The 23,987-nt window shown below is 47.9% G+C and overlaps 7 protein-coding genes across 7 annotated transcripts; 2 read left to right on the plus strand and 5 right to left on the minus strand.

Moving 5' to 3' along the window:
- Positions 1-1,059: 1,059 nt before the first annotated feature.
- N7446_005576 (uncharacterized protein) lies at positions 1,060-1,826 on the minus strand (the record flags this gene model as incomplete). The annotated part of the gene is made up of 2 exons (XM_058514324.1): positions 1,060-1,614; positions 1,680-1,826. The coding sequence occupies 2 exons, from the start codon at positions 1,824-1,826 to the stop codon at positions 1,060-1,062; spliced, it is 702 nt and encodes a 233-aa protein (XP_058371502.1).
- Positions 1,827-8,889: 7,063 nt separating this feature from the next.
- N7446_005577 (uncharacterized protein) lies at positions 8,890-9,598 on the minus strand (the record flags this gene model as incomplete). The annotated part of the gene is made up of 2 exons (XM_058514325.1): positions 8,890-9,062; positions 9,124-9,598. 2 exons carry the CDS (start codon positions 9,596-9,598, stop codon positions 8,890-8,892), a joined length of 648 nt encoding a protein of 215 aa, XP_058371503.1.
- Positions 9,599-10,715: 1,117 nt separating this feature from the next.
- Positions 10,716-11,389, plus strand: N7446_005578 (uncharacterized protein; the record flags this gene model as incomplete). The annotated part of the gene is made up of 3 exons (XM_058514326.1): positions 10,716-11,011; positions 11,069-11,086; positions 11,170-11,389. 3 exons carry the CDS (start codon positions 10,716-10,718, stop codon positions 11,387-11,389), a joined length of 534 nt encoding a protein of 177 aa, XP_058371504.1.
- Positions 11,390-13,767: 2,378 nt separating this feature from the next.
- N7446_005579 (uncharacterized protein) lies at positions 13,768-14,571 on the minus strand (the record flags this gene model as incomplete). Its single annotated transcript, XM_058514327.1, has 2 exons — positions 13,768-14,349; positions 14,416-14,571. 2 exons carry the CDS (start codon positions 14,569-14,571, stop codon positions 13,768-13,770), a joined length of 738 nt encoding a protein of 245 aa, XP_058371505.1.
- Positions 14,572-15,154: 583 nt separating this feature from the next.
- N7446_005580 (Zn(II)2Cys6 transcription factor) lies at positions 15,155-17,110 on the minus strand (the record flags this gene model as incomplete). Its single annotated transcript, XM_058514328.1, has 1 exon — positions 15,155-17,110. One exon carries the CDS (start codon positions 17,108-17,110, stop codon positions 15,155-15,157), a length of 1,956 nt encoding a protein of 651 aa, XP_058371506.1.
- A 1,207-nt stretch (positions 17,111-18,317) lies between these two features.
- N7446_005581 (uncharacterized protein) lies at positions 18,318-18,907 on the plus strand (the record flags this gene model as incomplete). Its single annotated transcript, XM_058514329.1, has 2 exons — positions 18,318-18,443; positions 18,494-18,907. The coding sequence occupies 2 exons, from the start codon at positions 18,318-18,320 to the stop codon at positions 18,905-18,907; spliced, it is 540 nt and encodes a 179-aa protein (XP_058371507.1).
- A 636-nt stretch (positions 18,908-19,543) lies between these two features.
- Positions 19,544-19,888, minus strand: N7446_005582 (uncharacterized protein; the record flags this gene model as incomplete). The annotated part of the gene is made up of 2 exons (XM_058514330.1): positions 19,544-19,605; positions 19,654-19,888. The coding sequence occupies 2 exons, from the start codon at positions 19,886-19,888 to the stop codon at positions 19,544-19,546; spliced, it is 297 nt and encodes a 98-aa protein (XP_058371508.1).
- Positions 19,889-23,987: the final 4,099 nt, after the last annotated feature.

The following is a 23,987-nucleotide window of genomic DNA, read 5'->3' on the forward strand; positions in this document are numbered from 1 at the left end:
CAATTGAATTAACCAATGAGCAATTGGTACCAGAAAAACAGGATGTCACCAAAAGAGAATTGAACACTCATTGCCTAGATTTCACAACAGAGGGTTTAGCGATTTGTTCATTGAAATCAGTCCGCCCTAAATACATTCCGTTTTCCACCATATATCTCCTTAAATTCACTGATGGTTGTTGAATATAATCGTGCAAGGCTCTGAATTCAGGTGAGAACACGTTGAGCGTTTATACCTGCAGGCTGAGGGTGCTTAAATTGTTGTTGTTTGCCAGAACATAGCAGCTATTCAACTGAGCCTTACAAAAAACTGCTACGGTAGATTTCGTTCTGGGATGAGTAAAGGCCAATGATGAATGGCAAAATATCAACGCAATTTGGTTTTCCTTTGCCACACTGTCTGATTTGAGTATGGAAAGAACGAAACGCGTCCTGTGTGCGTCGTTGACCCCGCTACCCTATACACTGCAAAGTAGATAATGGGTCAAAGAGGGATCTTGGCCAGCTCCCTCTTTGTTGGTTTCGGCTTGTGTGAGTATAGCCTCCCGGCGCGACCAATTTTTGGCTTGGCGACGGGCGCCCGACGATATTCGAGTCTACGCTGCTTTCGTCGAGCCGGCCCGATCCATAACCCCACCAATTCAACTCTCCCCTCGCGCGTCAGCTACCGCACGGTGTATGACTTGTAGAATCACCCGAGGAATGCGATATGGATGGGAATAATCAGGAACGCCCTGACCGAGCTAAACCTTCAAAACCAAGGGCGGTTTCCATCGGCCCCCCTTAGTACTATTCCCGGAGACAGGGAGAGTCATTCTTCTCGTGATAAGGAACATGCGGTTGATAAATCGCGCGTATATTTAGCTATATATCCTCCCTGTACGACTCGCACAGAGTTATTCAATCTGGCTATTTCACGGTCGTAGTTATCGACAACTCTGTATGGCAAGGATTTTGGGTCTAACACCCATCACTAGTAACCACGCACCAGGGGAGATGGACTGAAACCGGGTTTGATTTCGCGGGAGCTAACGACAAAAGATCTATCTTGGAGACTGTATCAGGGCATTTCTACATAATCGTCAAAGCCTGGAAGTGCTGGCGGATCAGGCATAGAAAATGTCGACGCATTAACATCCGGAACAACTGGGTTGTCGAGCATATCGAATTGCTTGGACTGGTCCAGCCAGGACCCTTGAGCCACATCGGAATCTGATAGGAATGTGCTTATGTATGCGTTTTGAGACGCATTTATTCCCGCTTCAACCATTTTGGTCACGGACGAGGAGGCATCAAACAACTCCTTCAAAATCTTCTCATGTTCTTTCCGCGAAACGTAGTTTGTGCTGTCCAGGGTCGCGTCGTCCAAGCGCTTTTCCAGTTCTTGTGTCTTCTGCTTGGACTCATTGAGCTCCGACAGGAGCTTTCGGACCTTGCCTTGTAGTTGCGCTTTTTCAAAGTTCCACCTCCGCGCAGTATCTGCGGCCTCTTTTAGTTGCGATGTGAGCTTTCGACGATCTTGGTCGGCCTTCTTGAAAATGGCGTTGCAATTGGCGTGCACAATGTCAGACTCTTCGCCCTGCGGATGTCTTTCCGGGCCGTGCGCGGGGAGCGCCTAGCAATGTCGAGGCCAAGGTTAGCGCGATTTCGACTTTACATTCGAAGATGACAATAGCATACTGGTGGTCTTTGTTGTGTTCCCTGATTTGAAGGTCGAGGGGGTCTGTTGGCACGCTGGGGAAAAGGTTGACCGGGCTGAACAGTAGGCGCTCCGACCCGTGTCTTTGGGGCAGCGGTTCCGGTCCGGGTCCGGGAGGCCGTGGGCATTTTTGGCATGACGTGTGAAAAGACAATTTAACGTGATAGTTTAGCAAGTTCTGCAAGCTCGCTAAAACGGATGAGGGGGCTGTGGCTTCGAACTCTTTCGTAGATAGATAAATTCAAGGCTGCATCCTGGATTTATAGCTCGAAATGAACAGGCCGTGTACGCGTTGTGATCTCGGCTGAAGTTAATGATCGCCTAGCCTTTGGTTTCATCCATTGAGTGACCATAACCGGTGTGCGTGGGACTGAGTAACTCGAAAGGAGTAATTCGAACTGATTAATTCGAACTGATTAATTCGAACTTCCGACTTCCAGCTGAGTAATTCGGATTACCCATAAAGGCCCAAAGAATTGGTAGCAGCTAATTCATCTATTAAATATATACGCTGATTTTAATCTACATTGACTATGGGCGAAAACGTCTTTCGCTGTTTAGTAATTAAACGGCCATCCCCATTTAAGAGACCGAGGAGGCAATTTATGTCTCTATGCCGCAGCATTTCGTAGATATTTAGGTGAAAGACAGAGTGAATAAACCACATCTTAGATTCAACGTAGGAATCACTCGCCTTGGGTCAAGATGGGTGGAACATCAGATTGGTGGACGTGGAGCAACCACGAAATATTGAAAGTAATTAATCTTTCTTCGCGGATCTGTCAGGCGGTGAGACCGGATTAGCCATCAGGGCAGACGAGAGGCTGGGCTCGCGCAAGTGGTCTCCCTCGGCTGCCCTACTGACGTACAACATAAAAGAGTAGCCCTACCCAGGGTTTAGGAGGCCAGAATCCAGAATACTTTCTGTTCTCCCCTACCTGGCCTTGAGAAAGCCTTGTATTGTAGTGCCTCCGCGTGGCCTGATAGCGTTTGCTCCCCTACCCGACCTTGAGAAAGTCCGGTATTGTAGTGCCTCCGCGTGGCCTGATAGCGTTCGCTCCCCTACCCGACCTTGAGAAAGTCCGGTATTGTAGTGCCTCCGCGTGGCCTGATAGCGTTCGCTCCCCTACCTGGCCTTGAGAAAGCCTTGTATTGTAGTGCCCCCGCGTGGCCTGATAGCGTTCGCTCCCCTACCCGACCTTGAGAAAGTCCGGTATTGTAGTGCCTCCGCGTGGCCTGATAGCGTTCGCTCCCCTACCTGGCCTTGAGAAAGCCTTGTATTGTAGTGCCCCCGCGTGGCCTGATAGCGTTCGCTCCCCTACCCGACCTTGAGAAAGTCCGGTATTGTAGTGCCTCCGCGTGGCCTGATAGCGTTTGCTCCCCTACCTGGCCTTGAGAAAGCCTTGTATTGTAGTGCCCCCGCGTGGCCTGATAGCGTTCGCTCCCCTACCCGACCTTGAGAAAGTCCGGTATTGTAGTGCCTCCGCGTGGCCTGATAGCGTTTGCTCCCCTACCCGACCTTGAGAAAGTCCGGTATTGTAGTGCCTCCGCGTGGCCTGATAGCGTTCGCTCCCCTACCTGGCCTTGAGAAAGCCTTGTATTGTAGTGCCCCCGCGTGGCCTGATAGCGTTCGCTCCCCTACCCGACCTTGAGAAAGTCCGGTATTGTAGTGCCTCCGCGTGGCCTGATAGCGTTTGCTCCCCTACCTGGCCTTGAGAAAGCCTTGTATTGTAGTGCCCCCGCGTGGCCTGATAGCGTTCGCTCCCCTACCCGACCTTGAGAAAGTCCGGTATTGTAGTGCCTCCGCGTGGCCTGATAGCGTTTGCTCCCCTACCCGACCTTGAGAAAGTCCGGTATTGTAGTGCCTCCGCGTGGCCTGATAGCGTTTGCTCCCCTACCTGGCCTTGAGAAAGCCTTGTATTGTAGTGCCCCCGCGTGGCCTGATAGCGTTCGCTCCCCTACCCGACCTTGAGAAAGTCCGGTATTGTAGTGCCTCCGCGTGGCCTTAAAGCGTTTGCTCCCTCTGGCGAAAAGATAGACACCTCTTCGTGGTGCTGGAGACTAGTACACAGACCACGATTGTTCTGGGGAAGCTAAGATCTATCTTCGATATCTTATGTTAGACTATTTACAAAGTCCTTTTGAAATTTATATCTAGTATCGGAGATGACCAGAATAGCCAGTCACTCGCTGCTCACCTTGCAGTCGTAGTAATAGAGTCCATTTACCCCAACCCCCGCAAAGCCATTTGTAGCCTACAGCATTTATCCACATCCATGCATATATTTACATTCAGGGTGTACTACTTCGTAAACGAATTTGGAGCCTTGCCGAGGCTTGTCGTGGCTTAGTTGCCATTGGTGCTCGCTGCTCGTATTGCGCGGGACTTCGAAGACAGCGCCCACCGTCTTGACACGCGATGCGTCGTCTGGCTTACCCTTCCTTCCCGCTCCAGAGCCTCGCAGTAAGGATGACGCACTGCTGAGCGCGTCGACTACCGCCGAGTACAACCATTGTCGAAATCGGCTTGGCCGTTACACGGGAAGTAACTATTTCCTAGTGCGTCACCAGGGCTTTACAGCAACATTCGAAAACAGTTTACCCCTCAGACACCCACACTTCGTTTCTCGGCCCGTACCCGGGACAACACTAGGCAAGATCCAGCTAGCTCGTAAATGAAACTGATCTATAAGTGGACAATATCTTACCACTGGTCCCAATAAGTGTTCAACTTGTTTCGGGTACGGGCCGACAAACAAAGTGTGAGTGTCTTGAGGGGTAAACTGTTTTCGAAAATCGCTGTACAGTAGCGCAGATAACATATTGAGCAAGCCGAAGGGCAACAGAAAAATGCTTGAGTATAGTTCAGTATCTTGCCCCGTGGAGTCGAATTCGAAGATTTGACTATTGAACGGTACTGTGCATGTTTACTATGCTATATGGCGGCATAACACAGACGACGTCACAATACTGCGGGCCTGAGCTTGATGCGGCTTGCTTCATAAATTTTCTGCACTCAAACTGGCGCCAGGCCGGAAAGGGCAATGCAAATAGACAAGCCAGAGCAGATCTTTCACAAGAAAAGCTCAGGGGGCATATACAGGCTTTCTATGTCAAATCACCAATAGAGGCTGGGGTAGAAAGAAAATTAGAGGCGCCAGATATTATACACACAAATCGCATGTCCTCACAATAGTGATGGCACTGAGCCTCAGCTACTTGTTTTACTCCAGTTGTTGTCTCAATCCCTCCTCTGACCATAAAATAACCTTAAAGTAGGCAACTTCCGAATCCCAACTCAGAGCTTTTTGCAGGTCTACCGGCAGTGTGCGGCCTAATATTTGTCAGTGTATCAGCCTTCACATCCCCCTAAAGCTAAGCTGTACCCATGTAGCAGGAGAATATTTGTCTGTTCTTTGTGGCTCAAATTAGGCACATTTAAATTTTCTCACGATGGCTCCAGGCAACCCATGGTCAAACGAGGAGGTAACAATCGCTGTCTACTTCACGTCTCGAGGTGTTCGACCTAAATCTGTCCGTTGTTTACTCGAAAGAAGAGGATTCGATCGGTCATGCTATGCTATTGAGTCCAAAATTGCCCTTGTACTAAAGAGACACAAACATCTGAGGGGACCTAGGAGATTTTGGGACTGGAGAAATGTCGATAGGTGGATCGATGATCTATTTGGGAATCATGAATTGGTCAACACGTTAATCAACTTCGTATCTGAGGACGCTGAAGACGTGAGATTGGTAAGCTAAGTGTTGCATTTCCACTTCGGTCCTGTTTGCTAATAATGCATAAGAATCAATCAGTTCACAGCCTCCTCGAACAATTTTCAACCCATCGGCAATGGAGTCCTCCAGGGTATAACGGCTTATTGAAAAAAGAAAGCACAAAGGAGAAGCATATGAAAAGGTGTCAATTAATGACACATTAATTGAATGGCTTTTGTAGGACCGTTAGCTGGAGCCCTATAAATTGAGTATATTGAATAAATCAAACGCCTTCTCTACAAATAACTTAACACGAGGTAGCTTGTCCACTCGGGCTCTAGGCAAGACATAGTAGATGTTAGCTAAGAGATTCGCCACTGGCCCCTAGGCGACGGTACTTGCCTTCTCTTCTCCATCCGCCATGACACCTCGCAAGCCTAACGTTGCTAACAACATTTCCTGTTCGATGGAAAGCCGTTTGTTTTGCACTCCATTGATGAGTCAGGGCTGTCCCTGGCTAGATTTCCGACCATTAAGTAGATCACCGAAGATTGTGCGGATTGGTGGCAATCTTGTGTTTTGCTTTATTTGTGGCTCGCGACTTTCAGCAATTCGTGGGAGAGAGGCTGTACGCGTTGGGATGATTTGTGGTCTAGTGGAACCAACGATGTTCATTTCAGCCGCAGTATTGGCACAGCTGGTGCCTGTAGCTCGCCCAGTGATTTCTTGTCTCGTCTCCCGCCACTGAATGCTTTCAGTTGCTTGTTGTGAAGGAATATACTGCTTAGGAGCCATCAGCCACCTGTCAGACTTGTACCTGCTATCCATGCTATAGTGAGTGATGGGGGATTCCGGTTGACTGTGGACCAAATACCTGTTATCAAATCTCGCTACTTTTTCCAGCCTATCCATCCTCTGGTGCTTTTGCCACCGAAGGCGACAGGCAAGATGTGATCTTCCAGGAAGCTCCTCACTTATGTCCGTCCATGTGCAGCCCTTGCTTCGAAGATTGATGAGTTTCTGGAACTCTCCCGGTGTCCATGATCCAGGCCTCGAGCGTGGAGCTTGGTGCCGCTTCTGGGTATTAGAAGCCTGACCTGGGGTACCATGGCATTGCAAGTAGTGGGCGGGAATTGGGGCTTTCCGCTGTTCTATCCGATCAGGAAGAGCGCAGTGGTAAGATACACCGGATCTTGGCTCTCCGTGTAACGGGCTTTGTATAGCCCGCGAGATAGAAGGTGCATCCCAATTTGTAGGGTTCATAATATGGAGGAAGGAGAAGTGAGGAGCTGGTAGGTGGGGAAAAAGCCGTCTGGCCACAAGAAGTAAATATAGCAGGGGATTGCGAACTCAAATAATCACGAGGGGCACAATATTTTCGTCCGATCCTAAGAAGGTGATCAACCGATGATTTACTCACAGGCGTGGTGGCTAGGCTAGGCTGACTGCCTACCTTCAAGTTAATCACAGTATTAATCGCACTGACCAATTTTCCAAAGAATTTGCTTCTGGCATACCCAGACGACCAATGCATAATCCAAAAGTGAACTCGTCTTCAACTTGTACGCCTCGCCGATTCACCGTACAGTCGGCCTATTCTTCCTCTGCCTAGAGATAAACACGCTTCTTCGTTCGCAAATATGGCTTTATGACATGACTACTTGGTTCCCAAACATAATCTGCGATAATCTCGCGGTTAATCTACTTTGAGTACCGCTTCTACCTCGCCGCCAGAGACTGCTTCGGTCGCGTGTGGACGCAGATTTCTGGTCTCATAGCTCAGTAATTCAGGTGATGGGTACCGCAGATGTATCATTACCCGATCGTATCTTTTCCCGCCCGTTGCTATCGAGGCCTTATATACCTAGAATTTTAATTCCCTCTGGCCCAGAAATGACCCTTCTTAGTTCGAGACGAAGGCCGAGAGATTCATCCGCCAGAGTCATATCCTACTACAGTGTCGTTTCTCATGTAGGAGGCGATGAAGTCATGTCTACCTTTATCTCTTGCTGATCATGAACGTATTTCTGAGACTAGCATGGGTAGACCGAAGCTCCTGTATCTAGTGACTGGACTCACTATACCTTGTAAAGGAATGTCATCTGGATATCTCAAGATCTTGTTATCGGTGCTTCGGCTTCATTTCTGTAGTATGATTTGAACGGGGAACACGGAAGGCTAGGATGGATCCGCTTTGAGGGTAGCTTTTCTTTCCTTAATCGAGTCAGGAGTTCTGTCGGAGTCCAGAATCCACCCCAAATCCATGTCTCCACGCACCACCCCTCAGGGTTAAAGCACTGACGCTACCCGTGAACCGTCTTGTGATCGTCGGTACTAGTAAACTTACGCCTAAGGTACAACTGATACGGGCGGCGCGGCCCTGAAACCAGACGTGGGACGAAAAACTGGTAGGGTAGGAGGAGCCCCACAGCAATCCGGAAGGTAAAGACAAGGCCGATAGGCTGAGAAAGCAGACCGGAAGAAGCACTGAAACGACGGTTGGTCACCGTCCCTGGCTTGCTCCGAACTGTTCAACTGTATATCAGCTGCTGAAGCAGGTAACGGAATTATGCTTCTCCTGCCTGAACTGTTCAGAACAGTAAATAAACATGAATAATGGCCTAGTCCGTACTTCCAACTTAAAATGGTCAAAGCTCTGATTTGCGATACTGTAAGCATCGGACAGAGCCGTTATATGCCTCTAGTGATCTGCATTGCTCCATGAAGTGCGTGATCAACTTGGGCCTCATATTTCGTGAACACATGTAAGGAACTCCACTCGCTCAGCATTTGTGTGTATGAGATTTCGGTGATGCCCGTGACAGATGGTCAGCTATTAGTCGACCAAACCAGGTTTCATCCCTCCCAAGAGCGTAGTTTTTCCCACAGCTCTTACGTCATATAGATCTTCCAAATGCAATCTATGGCGTATATTGAATATTGGCACCAACTCGTGCCTCGTTCGCGCTCGCTTAAGGTTTCCCTCTTATTTTGTCCTCCCTCAACTCCTAATATCTTTCGGCTAGGAGGATTAGAATTTTAAGGCCCCGGTATCTTAAACTCGGGGAACACATATACCGAGAATATATATTGCCAGCTAGGCCCATCAACTCAGCTTCAGCCAAGAGCGGAAATGCCCCGATTTAAAATATAGAGTATGAAGGCAGCCCTGCGATGTGAGGATTCCTCCAGTCACATGGATTCTTAGACATCAAACTTCAAGAAGAAAGCCCCATATAGGCTCATATCCTTCCCACGACACGAGTGCAAACCAACGATCAGAGTGACACATAGACTAAGGTGTTGATCCCCTTCACTCCAGTAGCACACTCAATTGACAAATGGGTGTAGCAGTGGGAGGGAGTAAGATTGTTATTATGTATATTGGCATATCGGTATAGTTTATGTAGAGAGATATTGTTGCAACCACCTACATGCCTAACGGCAAAGCAGGAAGCTTAGACCGTTTTCATACTAGGTCCCGTAATCCGCCACAGTATTGTGGTAAAGGGATCCCATGCTCTGACTTTTACCCCCTGCAACCATCTGCTCCGGTGATATGCCTATAGATCTGCCAAAAGTTTTGTGACTCATAGGACGACTGGCCGGGTTGCGGGCAGAAGGGCTCTGATTCTTGGCCAATGGATCTATCAGTACTAATTCGCATAGACTATAGCTGTGTAAAGTAGGCAAGGTTGGATCACTCACCCGGATTTTTGCTGACCCGTAAAGGGAGATGTTGGCGACCACCCTCATCGGTCGAGCTGTCTGCTGATGTATGGCGCCGAGCAGTCTCAAGCTGCCGCATCTGACGTAAGATTCGACGAGCTTGAGGGTTGGGTTCCCTTAGTTGAAGCGGCGGGGGAGACGCAGGGAGCACCGCCCATATCGTCTGCTGCCGATGGCGTGTCTGGCGTGTCTGACGTGCGGCTATCTGGTGTAGCTTAGCTGCCCTCTTTGAAATGGGGCGTTGCCGGCGGTGTCCCTTCTGCAGTTGATCCAATTTCCCTCGTATCGAGTGTGCTGATCGTGGGATCTTGAATTGTCGAACGTACTCTTGCTCTATTTCCTTCCAGGGAAGGCCCTGACGCTGATAGCGCGGCACCCATTTCGGAAGGTTTTCCTCTTCTTCGGGAGACCATGGTATGTATGGACCTTTTGTCACTGTACAGACATGCGCCATCACCATTGACACTGGAAGGTAGATCCTCAAGAATGGTAGGTGGAAAGCGCAATAACTCGACACGGTCTGCTGGTGAATAAAAAGTTCACCTAGAAAAGGTGGGCAGAAGGCGATTTAATCCAAGCGAAAAATTTTTTTTGTCTTTTTTAGAGCCGATGGCCGTATTAGCTACATGATAATAAAACGCTGCCCCACACCAGCTATCTAGCCCCAGTCAGTTTGAGAGGGCTAGGTGGGGAATTTATAGCGCGTTATTTTGCGGAGTCCAGTTGCAGGGGTCACAAACGGAGTTATTAAATGAATATTCAATTAAAGGACAATGATTAAACCAGCAATTAAATAAGCAGTAGATTTCGTCTCTCGCCGATTCAGCAATTGACCGAGGTAGAAGAGCAATGATTCAACTCAGTCAACACGCAACTTCACCAATTTACACAGTCTTGCACCACTGGCTCTTAGGTTTTACTAGTAGCATGCATTTGTGTGATAGCCAGGTCTTCTCTATCCGCTTTGATGTACAAGCAGATAACCATGTCATCCTAGAGGTGCTGCAGTGAAATTAATCATTTCGTCAACATTCCCTTAGCCGGTCACCCGAGCAGGGGAGTAAATGCCAAATAGCGATGTATCTCCGCTCCTACTGCTATACTCCTCTAAGATCGATTGGCAGACATGGCCCGCAGATGTCTGAAACGTAGGTAGAAGATGCCTTTCCCCTGGAGTATCTTTCGGCGGGCCCGAGGAATATTTACCGGAAGTCTTGGATAGAGGGCATGTAGACCTAAACCCTCGTCGTGAGGCGCAATAAAGTGTATGTGAATTTGTGCTCGTAGGGGTTTCTGTCCTATCATTCTGGAGGTTAAAGACTTGCTCAGAGCTCCATCAGTCAGTAGGTGAATTATCAATGCCATGCGCGTTGTGCGGCTTTATGTGCGGCTATTGCGGAATTAGTCCCCTACCGCGCTGCTCGAACTACCAGAGGACAAAAGAAGAGCTAGGCTCGCGCTTGGTCCCCACTCCTTTGGGTATATATTCTATCCTTTCCTCCCTGGGAGGAAATGACTTGTCCAACTTCAATCTTTGTAACATTCGGTACGCTCGCCTCGCTTAATTCATTATGGCGCATAACGAAGCGGATGATTGTTCACTGGGGTATGCAGCTCAATGGCTCAAAATGCGAGACACCAAGCCATTTGACATTTCGAGCACCGCCGACTCGCCGGCCGCTGAGCAAGATGAAGATTGCGAGTACGATGATGATCAGACTTATGTGGATGAGGGTTATGTACAGACGGATAATGGCAATACGGATGTATTAGACGGCGGATACTGCGCTCCGGGCACACACAGCGGTGAATCTGCTCAAGATGTGCCCCCCGAGCTCCATGGGTGGTTTTGTACCGTTTACACCGAGTAAGCCAAATTATTGACCTCTGATCAAACTCATTCTCGGGCTGACATGGCTTTTAGGTTAGATGCCCAGGTGAGGTGAGTATGGACAGAGTCCTGAAATATATTATAATGAGTCATCGCTTCTTGATACGAACTGGTATACTGATTCGATCTTACAGTGACCTGAAGGACCAGTTCTACAGGCAGGACGGGTGGAACGAAAATGCGCAGAAGAGTTTGGAGACGGTGGCTCAAAAATATGATGAGATGCCGGCTATCCAAGAAGCCTTGGCCATAGTGCAGGCAGACATTGCCGAACTCCGAGAGGCTATCGCAGCGTTGGAAGGAAACAAAGGCAAAGATGGGGTTGTTGGACGAAAATCTAAGCGTCTCCCATAATGAGACCCCGAAGTGTACCAAGTGTTGAAGGCTATAGGTAATCGAGTGATACGATGTTGGGAAGAGAATAATGATGCCCTCTAGGTGGTGGGATATGCCCTTAGCTACCAGTATTATAGTATTATGTTATGAAAAGCCCGCACTCGAGCGGAATTGCAAATATGGTCCGGTCTTTTGTCTGTTTTGGAAACAACGTAGTCGATCTTTGATGGGAGAATATGCGCTACTGTCCCCACCCCGCCCCTCCCACCAAGTATCCTCTCGTCCTCCGCGACATACAGAAAACGAAATAAGCTAGATTATCACTGAGCTATAATATCAAAGAACATTATAAAATTCTTATGGATTTCTTTATAACAGTAGCATGCAGCATTCCTCCCAAAATCCCATCGGTATTACAGTACCGGACTTACCAAGGAGGTTTTGTATTGTCCCCACATAGAACCGCCAAGCCACCGTTATAAATAAGCTTCGCCCTACTGCAAGAGAAACACGGTATATCCGATGGGGGCCAACGGTTCTTGTGGTAAGTGTATCCTGTATTTCCGACCCATCATGAACGGGCACATCAGCAACTACGATCACCGAATCAGGAAATGCAGCAAAAGCCTCGTCAAGTTTGTCTAATACCCATTGGAGAGTCAGGTATGCCGCCATTGATATTGAGGCTTGAGTTTTCGCATAACCACCCCTCGCGAATCAAGGCAAATAATCTGTGTTCCCCTCTTCTCACTGCGGCGCAACATGTCAGGCCAGGAACAAATGGGGGCAAGCTATGAGCTACGGCTACTGACCGGCCTGGTTATTTTCCACTTTTAACGCAGATCAATACATGACTCGGATGTCATGATCTCGATCCACTCTATGTTTCATCCGCCCTGCTTGATTTGGATTTAGTCCTAGCTTCTTTTCTTTTTCTTTCGCTGATTATTTCGGCTCATAGGTGCGCCGACCGAGGGATGCCATACATACAAACAGACATTTCTCCCTGACCGACCCTCGGGTGTAGCACCAAAGGGAAGGTAGTACCGCTGGACACTCAAGCGCGGAAAATGTCCGTTTCAGCGGTTGTGTCGATCCTTCTTTCGCCTAATTTTCTTTGATGATTAATTATTACTGGTTGGCGGCAGAAGAAATAATTCTAAATTTTATAGCAAGCGCCTGGCTACGTCCTGTGCGTGCGGGGCGATGCGGCAGAGGATCAGCAACGGTGGGACCGGTCAAGCATGGGCCTCTTTGAGATCCACTCATCAATCTTCCAATTCATCATATTAACACTTGCCAAACGGCTCCACGGTTCTACGACAGTCAGGCCAAATCAAGTTAATCGAGGTCTTCGTACATTGTACATTCGAGAGCCTGTGGGCTATCAGCCACCACGTAATTCCACCGAGACTCAGTTTCTGGGCGGAAAGTTCGACTGTCTACACTTTTCGTCTATAGTGCGCCATTGAGTATAGTGAGAATATGGTTTGCTCGAAGACTGACTTAATCATGGCAATAGGCCTACTATGACGTTGCTTTTTCTCGCCTGTCGTACCTCATATTGGGTCAGTGTCATGGAAGGGTGGCCCTCCCGCTGGTCTTGCCATTGGACTCGGAAGCCCCGGGTACTCCATCTAGGTGAACCGCGATACCGTTTTGGTCATAGCAGCATCGTGCGATTCGCACAAGATCATCCCGACACAAGACTTGTGAAGGGTGGCCCGACAGTATTTGGAATTAACATCTGGGTCCTCGATACGGTTTCAGCCCATATTTCGTAGCAAATCAGGGTACAGCTTGAACCGCAGCTCTCGCTTAGCGAACCATAACTTCATCCACATGGTTGCACTCCCCACGCCGCGGGAAAGTATATCACAGGATGGGACCTTTTAACTTGTAGTATTCCAGACGAAACTTCATCCCCTTTCAAGTGGCGATCTGTAGGTGTGCCGTTAGTTTAAGAATGAGGCTGACATGCAAAGGGTGAATCACACGCAGGGGGAATCAGTGGAGACGTCGGCAAATCCCCAACCATGATTTTGGATCATCAGTGGATCTCAATCTTAAGGCAAACTAGTCATTGATTGGAGGCAGCTTTCGAGCAGCCTAGACCAGGTGATCTACACAACGGTGGATACCTAATCCGGACATCGCATTATTTCCCCGTCTTGGCAAAAGTCGGGATAACGGATCAACCTTCATTGTTTAAATTGCATGTTGTGTGTTACTAAAGGGTTTGTTACTTTAGTCTTAACCAGTTGGCAGAGATAGGGTATAGTAATACAGCGTGTCGATTGGCCCGTACACATTTGACCCGACAAAGTGCAAGCCAGAGGGGGTAAAAGGCTTTTGGAATCCAATTTTTATCGAGAAGAGAATCAACTCGATAAGTATTATTTGATCACTTCTCCTGGCATTGTATTATACGTGTACAAAGGCGGCAGCCCCATCAAACAATTGGAAGTAGAGGGTATTGGTGCCATTTCGTTTGGAACGACCTGATTTTCGTGCAGCATTAACTGCTCGGCCTGTGTCCAAGAGCTTTGAGCAACATCGGAAGAAGGCTTAACGCCGCTCAGGTATATGCTTTGGGTTTCATCTCTCTTTGAATCGATTGTTCTTGACACGGACGAAGAGACCTTGCGCAAGTCTTCTAATATTCTCTTATGTTCTTCCCGTAGAAGATAGATCTGATGGTCCACAGTCGACTCCTTAAGGCGTTGTTCCAAATCGATGTTCTTTTGTTTCGACTCGTTCAGCTCTGACGTGAGCTTTCGGAGTTGTGCATTGGATCGCACCTTTTCTGTGTTGCACTTGCGCGCAGCATTCGACGCCTTTTCAAGTTGCGCCGTGAGCTGCCGACGATCTCTGTCGGCCTTTTCAAATATGTACTTGCAGTCGGCATGGACAAGGTCGGAATAATCTTCTTGGGTGTTTTCATGCGGACGGTTTTCCGGGCCGAGGGAAGCAAGTGCCTGTGAATAACGAGCTCAAAGGTCAGCATTACTCCTACACCCTCAACAAAAACGACAAAATCATACCACACGTTGCCGCGTTTTTCTCTGGGTTGAGGCACGAAGTGGACTATTGACGCCAGGGGGAGAGGGTGAAACTGGTTGGGAAGGTGCCCTTGCCAGTGTGATTGGGACGGCTATGGCGGGAGCCACTACCGATTGAGTGGCTTTGCCCTCTGGCATGGCAGAAGGCAAGAAAGGGGCGTAGTAAAGCTCCGCTGAACTAGGACAGCCAGCGAAAAAGAATTAATGAGTTGTATGCTCATTTTTCGGCGGCAGGAAGCTCCCAGTTTTCAACCTGCTAGTGTGATTGGAAATGGTTCATTCGTAGAATTGCTTGTAATGCACGCCCCACGGGCGATCGACAGGGCCCACTCGGGGGTATTTCTGCTTACATCCGAGGTCCGTTTTCTTTTACCCCTGGCGATCAAACAACCCGATTTGGGTGCATGCATGATTAACGCCTGGCTTGTGGTGTACCTCACCTTCAATATAAGTCCAAAACGAAAAGAGGAGCTGCTCAAGTTTCATGACGTGTACGGCCTGAGCTACGGGGTATATCGGACCGGGAAAGAGTGGATGTCTGGGATATGCCCTAGGAATACGTTTCTTTATCCCTACCACCACTCGTAGTGGAGTTGTGCTAGTCAATTCGAAGCTACAGGGCACGTGCTCTCTGCTTTGTTCTTTTTACTATAGTAGATTTATGTTTGTAATGAAAACTACCTTGTTCAAGCCCTATTCAACTGCACCCGTAAAGCTAGATCTAGTCTGCCTCCAAAGAGGCGATCTGGTCATCGAGCCGTATAACCATCTGCTCAGTGTCCCTGTGAGATAGAGCTGCGGCCACTGCGTCCCGAAGCGACTTAGCAATTTTGGCATAGTCTGCCCGTCTGCCTCTCGTATGGATTTGTTCAGGAGTTTGGAGACACTGTTCACCGAGAGGTCTTGAATGATTGACCCGAGTTTGGTCTTCAAGTAGTCCCGAAGGTCTCTTGCCACGCGAACAAATCCAGAGACATACTTCAGCACAACTATCTCGCAGTATAGACGGTGCGAGATCAACCAATGGTTTTCCGTCCAAATCCGCATCGCAGGGGTGGTTTTCCTTGATCGCTCTTGCCAAATCCACCGCTTCTAGAGCAACCTTTAAACTCTTGTGCTCCGTACAGAGAGCAATTGCGTCTGTATGGACCAATACGCCCTCTCTTAAGCCGTACCATGCAACACATTCTTCGATTTGCAAATAACATTTGATCTCCAGCGCCCACAAAACCGCACGCTGGAGACGGGCTTCCCTTGCTGCAATAGGAGTAGATGTCATAGCAACACGGGCTTTCTCGGCGACCTCGCTCTGCCGATCTATTGGCTGTTGCAACTTGGGGGGCAAGATATTCTTGCGCCAGTGGCGAAGCAGTTCGTAGAGCGAACGAATATCACCGTACGCGATACCTGTGGCTTTCACTGTGGTATTACACAGCTTTTTGGCTATCTGACGCGCAACGATGGACAAGCTGAGTATGGCATCGAGATAACTTCCCGCTTCATGTCGCAGAAAATCCTCCGTTGAACCAGGATTGTGGTCTAGTATGAGAGACGTGCTCTTCTGATTGAGGCAACGGAAAGCATCACGGCCAAACACGTCCCAATATAGAAGCGTAAAGCGCTCGTCAACATGTGCTAAGGCTGCCGAAGGATCCAACTTCCTTGGTGCGCGATTCCGAGACTGCAGGCTCATCAGGACTAGGGCGTCATGTGACATAAATCGCTTCCATATGGTTGTTGGGGGCTTGTGAGCTCGATCGAACTTAAAATCAATCAACAGGGCAATCGCCTCAAGATCATCGAGACGAACTATTGAGCCGGTTTGGACGGCTTCAGTCTTCATGAGATGCTTCATGCACGCGATGGCAAGGCGCTGCTGCTTCTTCCATTTGTCTGCCGCTTTTGTGTAAGATATACCGCAACAGGCGATAGCTGAAAGAAGGGCGGGACTGCAGCGGTCTGCGTAAAAGTCCAGCCAAAACGCATGCTCTGGAACAAAAGGTCGGTAAAGGCCCGGGAAATCAAAGTAAGCATGGAGCGACTCGACATAAGCGCTCGTGTCGCCGCATAAGTCAACTAGATGCGAAGGGAAAGTTGCGCCAGGATGAGCTATCTCATCCAACAACAATTGAAAGAAGTGGCTTCTCGCTGAGCGAAAAGCACCGGACCTAGTATCATGGCGAATGAACTCGTGCGCCACAGCCGTCGTCGCCTTTTCAGTGTTCTGTGATTCTGAGCTGCTTGAGTCTGAGCTTGACTCAGCAAGAGGGGTGGTGTGCGAATTCTGTGGGCGATGATTGCCAAAGACACGTTGGAGGAACAATGAATGTTCAGAGCAGGGTTCGAGGAAGCTACCCGAGAACTTCGAGCTGGGACTTTCGTCGAACAAAATTGTAGCGGCAGTGACTTCTGGCGACAATGACGGAAGAGAATCGCAACCTTCTACGACACCTGGTTCTTCCAGTGGCTCTGATTTCGAGCTACAGCGCTGCAAGGACTTGCGCTCGTTTCCGTAGGTGTCATCCGAGCTGCCAAAGTGGCATTCATGATCTCGCTCGGCACATCTGGAGCATCTTTCTACCCCGTTCTCTAGACGAGACTGAAGGTCACACTTCCTTTTCTGTCGTCGGCACAGGTTGCAAGATTTCCGGTTGATTCTGGGGATTTTGGACCGCATGGTGTATCGATCATCTCGTTGGGCACATCCCGAGCATTTATTTCCCCCGTTTTCTTGACGAGTCTGAAGGTCACACTTCCTTCTCTGTTGTCGGCACAAGTTGCAAGATATTCGCATGAATCTGAGGCGTTCGGACCGCATGGTGTGTTGACTCTAGGAAAAGAAAACAAAAAAACGAAAGCAAATAGAACGAGGTCCGAAGGATTTTATAAGGCTAGAAACTAGAGAAGATGGAATTAAATCTCGCATGCTCTACCCTCCGCACCGCCCTCCGCACCATCTTCCGCACCGCTCTCCGCACCGCCCTCCGCACATCTTCCGCATCACCTTCCGCGCCACCTTCCGCACCGCCTTCCGCAAATTGTCTGTGCCATCTCCGGGTGTGCTGCCTCAAATTTGCTGGGAAGAAGACCGCGCGGAGGTCGGGACTTGTCACGTTCGGGTCATATGTAATGCGTTCTGGTCAGGAAATAGCGTGATCGTCTCTCGCTCTCTCCATATACACTGTACATGTACAACACAATGGCAGTGAAGTACCTTGTTCTTGATATTTTGTGTAAAATAGATTCTAGTACATACCGTATCATTAGCAACGCATACTGATGCCCTTCAACAGGATAAAAAGTTCCACAAAAGAACTAACTTTCATACGATTATTCGCAAGCCAGGGGATCCCATACTGTACATAATATTTGTCCTGAACCGTCTTTCAGAGAGATGCGGCAAAACAACTAAGCGGGCTGTAACTTGTCTCACAGGACACCAGATATAACAATGCGCAGCCTCGTTCCCTTAACTCTATTCTCTAGGATGGTTGAATAAACTTATGAAACGGAGTATGAAATATACATACAGAATTGTGACAGTACATTTAGTCAATTTATCGCTAGCGCTGAATCCATTTCATCGATGAGCCAAGGCGACTTTACTGATGGGAAATGGCCAATCCGGTACGTATTGTGCATGTCCAAGGTGGGCCCGCCGTGTGAGGACGGTACCAATAACACAGCAGCATTGGGATTACTCTTGAAGTAGATGAAGTAAAAATCATCGCCCGCATGTATCGCCTGTCCCGCAACTCATTGAAAGGGCAACCCGAAATCTAGACAAGCAGGGTACCCACCCCAAACTAAAAGGTAGTGGTATAAAGGTGTCTGCATAGAACCGAAATTTGGGCGGCAACAACTCTGCTACGATTTTAAAAACTATGGACAGCCCCGACTGTGAGCCGAATGCAAGGACTAGGCACTCTCAAAACACAGTGTGTCCTCCACACGAACACGAAGACGGTTTTTCCATTCATCCTTCCAACGAGCTGGCAGAAAAATTGCTAGTAAGTATACTGTAACATTCCGCAAGCTCCTGCTAATTCATTTCTGATAGTGGGCCGAAGATATATTGGCCCAGGAGCCCCATCCGAAGGCTCATGATGATCCCTGTGAACCACTGCCTGTAGGCCTAAAGGGACTAGAACAGGTCCATCCCGACCTTCCGCAGCCGTCGACTCAGATATTGGGATTATATTCGACGCTTTGGGATTGTTATTCCGCAAAGAAAGCTCATAGCCAGAGACTCGAAACGGAAAACAAGGCGCTTCGTGCAACTAATATCCATTTGTCCCAGGAGAAAGAGATTTTAAAACATCGATACGCCAACCAGGAAGCCTTGTTGGTCTACTTCGAGCAAGCCTTTGAAAATCTTCGCCTTGGTATTCTTGGAATTTGCAAGGACTGGGAAGGCTGCTCTCCCGGGCCTGTTTTTGAGCATGGTTCTGCTCAAGCCATTGGCGATTCATGATCGGCCCAGGAGCATTTCTATCGGGAAGATTGCTGTTGCTGCTCCTCATTAAGTTCTTAAGCTTACCTGCGGCGTGTTAATTATAAAATAATCTAGTCTTTGAAACATAGTCGCTGCTGCCTTTTTTGTTGGTCAGTAAATACTGCGTCGGAAAATAAGACTGACCAGGCGCAAAACTTCCGATAAACGGCTGTAGCACCACTAAACATCATGGTCCTCTTCCCCACGCTGTAGAAACAATTCCCCTGTGCCCCTCATAAAGTGCGAATCAATCGTTCCCGAGCTATAACAATAATTAATGCCATGTCAAGACGTCCCCGCGATAATTCAGGCCAATTCATGACGTACGAGCGGTGAGTGGGACTGCTATCTCTGGGTTACACGAGAGAACATAAGTTTAATGTAAACCCAGATTGCTAGGTTTCATTCGTGTAAACTGCGTTCGACATTAAACTACCTACGTCTCTATCAGAAGACCGCAATTGGCACCTCAATGGACACTACTCGCCGCGTGTCAGCATTAACCCCAGAAGCGGGATGATGCTCTTTCATGCCTGTTGACACACTGATCATTCAAAAACTTCCTCCTTTTCCCAAGAGTACCAGAGTACTAAATACTGAGTTTCTTGCTGGCCATTACAGCATATTGTTCTCTTTGAGATTGTTTTGACCGGCTTTTTCATCCCCGGAGAAGATGGCTACCGGTCGTTAGTGAATCGTTTTATCTTTTATGTCTTCCACATTACGCACCTGTAAGCCACAACAAACATTTCCTTCTTCCGAGGGTTTGTCGGATACATATGAGAGCGTGTCGGTGTCCGGAGCAATGAATGCCCGGTCCGAACTTGTTTCTGATGGGACGTACTCAGATTCATAGTCAGAAAAGGTGACGTCTACGGCATCGGCATCATTGGACTGGAAGGTAGTACCAATGTAGGAGGAATCCGCATCGTCGGTGAGTTGACCCTGCCAATTGGACATTTGTGCTGCTCGGTTGATAGAAATATACCGATTTATAATATCCTTGGAAAACAAAAGCTGTTGTCACTATGGCCTTGATCTATATATTAATGTAGTTTAATGCCAAAACCCAATATATATTCTGAGGGCAAGCCTACTTTCATCGATTAGTGGACGGGAGGATCGTCGAATAGATATTTGGTAATTGAGGTCAGCTTTAATGAGGAGGTTCAAGATGCTTTCTCTAAAAGATGGTCACTTAGTTCTTTGATTTTTCGTCGCGAGATCTAAAATATCAGTCGATTATTGATGGGTTGGAAAGAAAAGTGAGATTGGCGATATAATGATGAACTGGTACATATGTCGTTTATTTAAATACCGCAGGCTCAATTCTCTCGCTTAAAGTTTCGTATCCTATTGGTATGATCTGGTACTTGCAGCAAAAATCCATATTTCATTGCGCTCGGAGACATATTGACCAGAAGATCAATCCCCCGCACACCAACTGCATAATATGCCATGCTTGCTAAGATAGTGATTTCTATTGCCCTTGCCTTTACCACTGGAATAGTTGGTCTTCCATTGAGCATTCCAACCAAGTGTTCTGAATATATTACAGGGTTCGTGCCTAGTAGTTCCACGCTCTCCTTTCGAACCGCGGGAAAAGAATATGCTAAATACGGTAAAGAGCTTTTCCATCACTTTTTCGAACGAAAACACTAAAAACCACCTAGGAGGAATCCAACGACGACCGCTACGGCATGACCAATATGAAAATTCAGCCTCAACATCGAGAGCCAGGTAATTAGTAAGCAGGCGAAACTTGGTGTACTGAGGTTAATAACTTCCAGGTTCCAAGTCTAGGCTACATGGGCACTTTAGATCCTCGGGAGGAGGAAAACATGTTCATCACTCATTGACTAGATATGTCCGTAGATTTTGAGATTTTCCTTCGTGGCTGGCGTTGTGATTAAGACTTAAGAAACGTCAAATTAATTTAAATTAATAACTCCGGCAAATATGAGTACAGTAGCTTCGATAATTAGGATTCTGGAAGCAGGGTACGGACAGTCATAGAAAATCCAGTAAGCATCTTTTAACTATAGGTCATGTAGATCGAGCCTAATAGGTCTTATTTGATAGTAAGCGTCGATCCTATTTGCCGCTATAATGTTTAATAGAGGGATTCAGTCACTCTCAAATCGGCTCAAGCAATACACACTAACAAATCTTTGGCACTACCGCCAAGGGTTTAACGGGTATGAAATATTGAGGAAGCCACATTAAAAGTAATGAGTAAGACAAAATGCATTAGTATGGTCTTATGACTTACTGCACCTCGTATAACTGAATTCTACTCTTTGACTGTTGGACGGGAAAACTTGATATTCACTACACTATGTGACGACATACTACAGATGCCATAAAACTGCAGCCCTCAGCTTGAAGCGGCTTGCTTAGTAGAATAACTACGGTAGAATCTTGGCGGCTGAGCCAGGGACGAGTTATTCAGTGCGTGTGGGTCGCCGGATAGTGCATCGAGAATGACCGTCTAAGGCCGACTCAGAGTTGCAAATGACACTAGAAAACAAAATTAGCTCTGCATTGTAAAGCAGAAGCATCATGGGCCAGGCTTATCTATCCATGACTTTCAGTTTCAGTTCCATATGGCTGCCCTCAACTGGAGATACGAAAATAAGTTCATGTGCCAGGTGTTTGGCGCATAGATGAAAAAAAAAATTTGGGATTTAATAGGTCATGAGTAAAAGGGTTTTTAGACGAAATGGCCCCCCAATGCTAAGCCTGCGCACCTTCAGACGTACAGCCAGCCGTTAGAATGTGAGGTCTGTTTTTTTGATGTATTGTGGGTTGCAATCTGCCCTTCTTTGCAGCATAGAGCACCCCTTATTACATCCTGCAACTTCCCTTGAAAGCCCTCGGTCCCCAATATCTTCCAGGTTAGTAGAGCATATTCTGACCGGCCAATCGCTTATGTCAATCCTGAGAATTATACAAATGGCACCAGTTATGAGCCGAGTTAAACAAGAACAACTGCGAAAGCGTCGAAACAATCTTCTTCGACGTCACAATGACTTTTGGAGTCTATACGGCATTCGAAGTTGGTTGATTATGGAAATGCCAAACAGAAGAATCTATACGTACCATTCTCACCCTAATGTTCCTGCCCCGACCTCGGAAGACATAGTAAGATACGTGGCTAGGTGGAAGGAACTAGGTAATAACTGACCATTACAGAGGGCTCGTCCACAACCTGCGGTTCACAGGACTCCGGCAGATTACGTACCTGTTGCTTCGCCTAGCTTGGTGATTCCAAAGCCCCCTGCTGTTAGTTTCCCCGAGCGGCGTAGCGAAATTTGGAACATCTTATACAATGCATAAGATGTGACTCCGTAAACGAGCAGCGAGTGGCTTGAAGGCCGGGATGGAAGGGTTCTAAAGATGTATGTAAAGTATGAAATGATACTTTTCTACTCATTGTCTAAAACTGCTGCTACATTCTGTGCGCTACTTTTGATTCTCGATTCTATTCTCACACCAGCCTAAGGGTAACCTAGCCTCGAAGACCAACGAGCCATTTCAAGAGTTAGCGGTATAAATTCCTGTCGGCCTTATATCACAGGAAATTGGAGATACAGGGAGGATCGAAATTAGTTTCACCCCTTGCACACAGGGATTCTTTCTCGAACCCTCCTCCGAAACACGTTATGCCTATTACAGTTACTCTTCCCCTGAACCCCTGTCTTGGCAGTAATCCAATTCAGCTGTAAATAACAGCATAAAAATAGCTCCTGTATTAGAACTGTACGACCTCTCGGGTTTCTAGAACGTTGATCCTGCAAACATGCCAAAGAGATGGGTGTCTGCTCTTCTCGTCTGGAGACGTGGCAGGAATCTGAATCCCCCTCCGTCAACCTCTTGCCATCTAGAGTGACCACTTCGAATGAGCCAGTTGTATAGAGACAATACTAGTGGGTAATGTTTCCTTGCATCATGTAGCAGGCTTGGCCTTCTCATACGGGCTAGCATCTACTGAAGTGACTGGTCGTGATCATGCTGACGTTGGATCCTCCAGAGCCCTCAAATGAGGACGATGACTGCTAATTCGTATCCCGATGACAGTGATTTTGAACCGCAAGACCTCGTACTCGGAGATCAAGATTCGCAATATGCCCCCCACTCTAGGATACTACGGTCGCACACAAGCGTCAAGCTGCGGGTTTAGCCCTTCCCCGACCATCACTCCGAGCACGATATGGAAGACCTGTCCCAACACCAGTCCGAAAGACCTAGACTGCTCCAGCTATCTGAATGGGACGATGGTATGCTAAGTGACGATCTTCCAGCAAGCTGCATTCAGTATACGATAGAGTGGAAAGTTACGGTGAATAAGAAAGTGCTCTCACGAGACACTGAAGAGGATATAGCCCTGACTCCAAGTGCTTACTGGCCGATGACCCTGAAGGGTAAGCTTGAGAGGTTGTCAGAAGGGAAGATTCCCCGTAAAGGAAGGGTAAGATTGGACGACACCTCGATCGCTGTGTCGGTAAATGATCGCCCCCAGCACGACCTGATGAAACGGTTTGACCATCTCGACATCGATTGGACTGCCATTGAAAAGCAGCTGCTGAAGTGGGGCGAACCATTTCGTCAAGGCAAGAAACTGAGGTTAAGTATTACCTTTAAATATGTTGAGGACGACCGTCTCTCCAAAACTACCGCCGGTAGGGTCGAGAAAAGAGGAAGGTCATCGGTCACTAAACGAATGCTCAACGAGCGAGACGCTCAACTGGATGCCGAAGAGAACGTGTCCGGGCAAGAATCGATTTGGCGGGGTGTTTACAACCTGATGCGTTGCCCATCCTCCTCATGCCATCTCGGCCCACATTGCTGGAAAGACCCGCACGGGAAAAAGCACTATAGACTGAGGAGCCATCATTTAAAGCGTCTAATCGCCTTTATGGAAAAAGGTGGCACCTTGCAATCTCATGAAGACGTGCCGGATAATTTCCGTGAAGAACTATATATGGAAGAGCAGCACAGGCTAGAGAGCCAACAATCTAAGAACAACAAGAGGGTAGGCACCCCAGGAAGCAGTCAA

The sequence above is a fragment of the Penicillium canescens genome, assembly GCF_028828765.1.
Source record: "Penicillium canescens strain IBT 15451 chromosome Unknown utg000004l_segment0_segment0, whole genome shotgun sequence".
Taxonomy (NCBI): Eukaryota; Fungi; Ascomycota; class Eurotiomycetes; order Eurotiales; family Aspergillaceae; genus Penicillium; species Penicillium canescens.